This window comes from Chenopodium quinoa, unplaced genomic scaffold (assembly GCF_001683475.1).
Source record: "Chenopodium quinoa cultivar QQ74 unplaced genomic scaffold, ASM168347v1, whole genome shotgun sequence".
Taxonomy (NCBI): Eukaryota; Viridiplantae; Streptophyta; class Magnoliopsida; order Caryophyllales; family Amaranthaceae; genus Chenopodium; species Chenopodium quinoa.
Window position 1 is genome coordinate 803,090 of NW_018744113.1, and position 5,709 is coordinate 808,798.

General features: G+C 39.5%; 1 protein-coding gene across 1 annotated transcript; it reads left to right on the top strand.

Annotated features, from left to right (window-relative positions):
• The first annotated feature begins 1,587 nt into the window (after positions 1-1,587).
• On the top strand, positions 1,588-3,390 carry LOC110692546. Its single transcript, XM_021869583.1, has one exon. It carries the CDS (start codon positions 1,588-1,590, stop codon positions 3,388-3,390), a length of 1,803 nt encoding a protein of 600 aa, XP_021725275.1.
• The last annotated feature ends 2,319 nt before the right edge of the window (positions 3,391-5,709 follow it).

Genomic DNA, 5,709 nt, shown 5'->3' on the forward strand with positions numbered 1-5,709 from the left:
TGATTCAAATTGCATTGTAAAGTAGACTTGAAGTCCTTTCCAACGATATATTACACGCCTCAAACGAAGCTCCGGATATGAAGTTATGACTGATTTAAGATGAGTTAAATACAAACTATTTGCTGCAGCCTCTACGTGCCCGATCGGGCATGGTCCGCCCGGTTGGACCGGGCACATAGGAGTTAGAAGATTTTTGGTATTTTCGAAGGTAGCAAGCAGTTTATGAAGACCGCCCCACGCGCCCGATCGGGCAAGGTCCGCCCGGTTGGATCGGGCACGTGGTGGAAGAAGTGCTACGAAAGAAAGCAACTCCGTACTCTCACCGCCCGATCGGGAGGTGCTTGCCCGGTTGGACCGGGCACAGTTATGCGACACTCCGTATTATTATTTTCTTATTTTTAGGTCATTAAGGGTATAAATACCCCTTGTAATCTTCATTAGAAAGGAGTTTTAATTTTTCCTTTAGTCCTCTTTCTCTCTCTAGAATTCTAATTTATCATTTTGAAGCAATTTTAATTCCTTGCACAAGATTTGAGCATTGTTCTTCAACAATTTAATTCCTTTCAATTGAAGAATCCTTGGTATTCACTTCTACTTCATTCTCTTTCAATTATAATTGCTTTTCAATTATGTTTTCCATATTTATGATTGTTATTGTTTCTTTCAATATGTGTGAGTAGATTTTCTATTCCAAGATCTAGGGTAGCTCAATTATGATTAATGCATGAATTAAAACTTTAAATTCTCTAATGACTTTTACAATTGCTATGATAATTTGATTGTGATTATGCCAATACTAGGTTAGACGTAATCTTAGTATTGTGATTATTCCATTGTTTCTATCACAACGTGAGTTGGATTTAAACGGATTTGAGTAGATCAATTTAGGGTTTGATTTTCAACATGAGAATAGTTGGGTTGATGATTGGGAAGTGAGAGTAATGTGTTTAATGTATCTAATATGCATGATACCATGAGAATAGGCTTGATTGTATGTTAGGGAAGCCATTGATACTCGAGAGAGGTCCTTGGTATTTATTAGGGTTTACTTTTCCCCGTTCAATTGGAATTGTATGTTAGGGGTAGAAATATAATTGCATCATTCGTAATTGTGGTGATACTTGATCTTGGATGTTTTAATTATTTGATTTCCTCATATTCTTTAGTTTATTTTCGAATTTTCCATACATTAGTTCTTTAGTTAATCGATCATTGTTGAATTCTGCTTAGTAATTACTTGAGTCTAAATAGTTATTGGTGAACCATAGGCTCTTGGGATTCGACCCTTACTTTCCAGTCTACATAGTAGTGGTTAGTTAGGTTATTTTTGCTAGGTACGCGACATGCCTATCAAATTTTGGCGTCGTTGCCGGGGACTAACGATTTTCATCTAATTATTTGTGATTCGTTTTTGCTAAGCTTATTTCGTTGCTTCGGCTATTCTCTCTTGTGTTTTTGATACTTTTTCTCTAGTTTTTCTTGTGCATGCCCACACGACGCTCAGGTTCAAAAGATCTTGAACCATTTGATTCTGAGATCGAGGCAACTATAAGAAGAAGGAGAACAAGAAATCGACGTAGGAGAAACATGGTAGACCAACCAACGAAATCCCTTTTGGAGTACGGTATTCCTGATACGACTACCAGAGTCCTTTCTAGCATCATAAGACCACCTGTAACAGCTCAGCACTTCGAGCTCAAGCCGCAATTCATCCAATTCATCTCCAATGATTCATTCGCAGGGCTACCACATGATTGCCCAGTAAATCATATTGATAGTTTCTTGGAGAAATGTGATACTATGAAAATGAATGGTGTTACAGATGATGCTATCAGACTTCGCCTTTTCCCTTTTTCACTACGGGATAGGGCGAAAGAGTGGTTGAGAGATGAAGGCACTGGCTTGTTCGATACATGGGACAAGCTAGTGAAGGCCTTCTTAGTGAAGTTTTTGGGACATGAGAAGACTGCCAAGTTGAGGAACGAGCTATCCACCTTCCGACAGTCAGATGACGAGTCTCTCTATGAGGCTTGGAGAAGGTTCAAGAGGTTACAGAGACAATGCCCTCATCACGGTATCCCAGAGTGGCTGTTGATTCAAACCTTCTATAATGGCCTAACCCATGAGTTTCGAATCTACAATGATGCTGCATCAGGGGGTTCTCTCTTGACAAAGAACCCAACTGAGGCAAAGGAGCTGATTGAGAAGATGGCGGCCAATGATAATTATCATCCAGGAGGTCGTCAAAATGTGAAAAAAGGAGGTAAGCTTGATGTAGATGCTTTGACTATGTTAGCCAGTTCTGTGCAGGCACTAACAAGCAGGTTTGATAAGTTCCAATCTGGAACTTCTACTAGCCCACTGGAGGTTTGTCAAATGTGCAATGTGCAGGGCCACATCGCACCGGATTGCTCGCAGAATATGAGTGAGATGTCTATTGAACAAGCCAATGCTTTCTACTCTTCGAACCCCAAACAGCCTTTTGATCCCTACTCCAATTCTTACAACGAAGGTTGGAAACAACATCCCAACTTCTCTTATAAGAACACCCAAGGACAACAGAATCCACCATCACAACCATCCCTATCCAACAACTACAACTCACCACCCTGTTTCCAACAAAGAACACCTATGAACCAACAACCAACGCAACTACTTTCCCAAAAATCTAGCCTTGAGTTGATGATGGAGAGCTTCATTACCACAACCAATAGTGCCATCCAACAACAAGGTAGCTCCATCCAACAGTTGCAAGCCCATAGTAAACTCATGGAAAGCCAAATAAGCCAACTTTCACAACAGGTGAGTCGCCTATCAACTCTTCAAGATCAAGCAAAGGTTCAAAAAGAACAATGCAATGCTGTTTTCTTGAGAAGAGATGAAGCCTTTCCGAGGCAAATTGTTGAGAAGGTGTGCAGTGAGGAGTCTAGGAAAGACAAAAAGGGCAAAGATGTTCAAAGCTCCAAATATGTGGCTCCACCGGCTTATGAGGAACCGATGCCTTTCCCGCAACGGTTGTCAAAAGCCGTGCTCGATAGACATTTTGGCAAATATTGTGACGCCCTCAAGAAGGTACACGCTTCTACTCCCTATTCTGATCTTTTAGTTCAAATGCCTCAATTTGCAAATTTTGTAAAGAATATTAAAGATCAACATGAGGATAAGGAAGTAGCACATAAGAAGGGCCCTACTCTCTTATATGATAACCTACCACCTAAGCTGCATGATCCTGGTAGTTTCACTATTCCCTGCACGATAAACGAGAAATTTTTCGATAAGGTTTTGTGCTACTTAGGTGCTAGTGTTAACTTAATGCCTTATTCATTGTATGAGAATTTAGGTTTGCAAGGACTTAAACCTTCCCCTATTTCTCTTCAAATGGCTGATTGAACCTCTAGACTCCCTAAGGGTGTGGTTGAAGATGTATTAATTAAGGTTGGTGAACTTATTTTTCCTATTGATTTTGATGTTATGGACATGAAAGTAGACCATAAGATCCCGATTATATTTGGTCGTCCATTCCTTGCCACAAGTCAAGCTCTAATAGATGTTCCTAAAGGATAAGTGACCATTAGGGCCCAGGATAAACAAGTCATATTCAAGCTCTTTGATGAACATAACTCTAAATTTGATGGTGGTACTTACTTAAGAATCAATGCTACTAACCCTTTTGTTGATAAGTATGTATTTGATAGAAATTTCGTGAGAAGCAAGGACAAAATTCCACCCAATGATGTGTTTGGCCGCATGAAGGTAAGTTCGGATACGAGGCAGGATAATTATAAAATGAAAGAGTCACTTGGAGGCAATCATTCCCATGGGCGACATTGCGGAGTTCCTCTTCCGTGTGGTGATCCCGGTTGAGCTAATGAGTATCAATATGGTCAAGCTAAAGACCTTGAAAAACAAGCGCTTTTCGGGAGGCAACCCGCTTTTCGTTTAATTTTTTTCAATTTTTTTCTATTTATTTATTTTTTTAGTTTTATCTGCCTTGGTGTCTATATGTCATTTTTGTGTTGTGTTTGTTATTTTTCAGAGAACATCGGTATATAGGAGGAGCGAGATAACGAGAGATTTCATCAAAAGTGGAAAACAGGCGTTTTGCTCGCTGCCCGGTCAGACCGGGCAAGGCCAGCCCGATCGGGCGCGAGCAATAACGTTGGAAGAATCAAGTGAAGATTGGGAAATCCTCTTCGCCCGATCAGACCGGGAATAACCAACCCGATTGGGCGCAAACAACAGCAAGTATTGACGATGATGGTGTTGACGACGATGATGATGATGGTACTGAGCTTGAGTTCGAGTGAGAACTCCGGTATTTCCTACTCCCCACTTGCTGCAATGAGGACATTGCCAAGTGTAGCTTGGGGGAAGTTTGTGCATAGTAGCTTAGGTATGTTCTCTGAGTTTTCATTGCTTTGGTTTGTTTGAATTTATTGCTTTTGGTGTGTTTTATTTGCTTTCATAGGTTAGTTTTAATTGCTTTGATTAGTATTTCAGAAAAAAAATAAAAATAAAACTTGAAAATACGAGAATCATGACAATTAATGACCATTGAACTACTTCCCTGTTCCCCTACCCTTAATGATAAAAAGGTTTTGCTCAATGTTGATTGAAAGGCTTGCATTGTAGACTAAAAGATCATGATTTGACCTTGAATTTGTTGATGCCTAACAGGAGTCAAAGTTATTTAACCATGTATGATTCAGGAGCTTGACTGTGTTAACCATGAGGCTTGAGCTTTATATATTCATTCTTGTGTGTGTTTAGTTCCTGGTGTAGCATTGATCTTAGTTTTGACTTTAGACTCTTAGTAGTGTGTCGTAATGCATTGCATGTGCACGTTGAAATGACGAAGACCATGTTCATTAGGTAGCCTCCAGACAAAATTAGAACATCAGTTCCCTTCTTGCTTACCCATGTTGTAGCTTGACTATATTTTTCATAAACTTCACAAAAAAATTACCCCTTGGCCCCAATTTGGTTACTTTTCCCAAGTCTAGCTTGGGGAGCTATATTATGCATTATTTTGTGTGATTTTAATTTCAAGTTGCAATTGATGAGAGGCATATGAAAAAAAAAGAGAGAAAGAAGGAAGACTAGCATGGAGGTTTGTTGAAAAAAAGAGAATAAATCAAAGAACAAGGAAAGAAAATCTTGTGCTTAAAATGAAAGAAAATGTCTTTGTTCTCGGAAAAAAAAAGAAAGAAAAAGAGAATAAAAATGTTGATGAAAAGAAAAAAAAATTGAATATAAGGAAGCTTGAAGTTAGAAAGAAATATGAAGAAGTAATGGGTGCTTTTATTGTAGTTGGGTATGTGTTTTGTTGATTGAAAAATGGTGAATCGAGGTGTGACTCATTGCATTAAATAGCTCCCCGATTAGACTAATATAGCCCACATTTCCCAAATTATTCCTACCCATTCTTATTCCCGGCCTACGTTACAAGCTTCATAAGTCCTTCCGATCTTCGTGCATAGCGTTGTGTTCATGTGAAACGAGTCTTTTGTCAAAATGCTGGAGTACATGTTGCATTTTGAGTCGACATTGACTAGGTTGAGCGATATTATAACCCTCTAAACACGCGATTGTTGTGAGATGGGGGGATTACATTGTTGGTGGGGATGGTCAGAGATCGAGCTCATTCTTAGCTCGCCACATAAAAAGTGGGTTGAGTGACCCCCGATGTAAGATACTCTACTCATCGAT

Bases quoted from the DNA above. Each gene is read 5' to 3' on its own strand.
- LOC110692546 (XM_021869583.1), top strand. From the start codon at position 1,588: ATGGTAGACCAACCAACGAAATCCCTTTTGGAGTACGGTATTCCTGAT.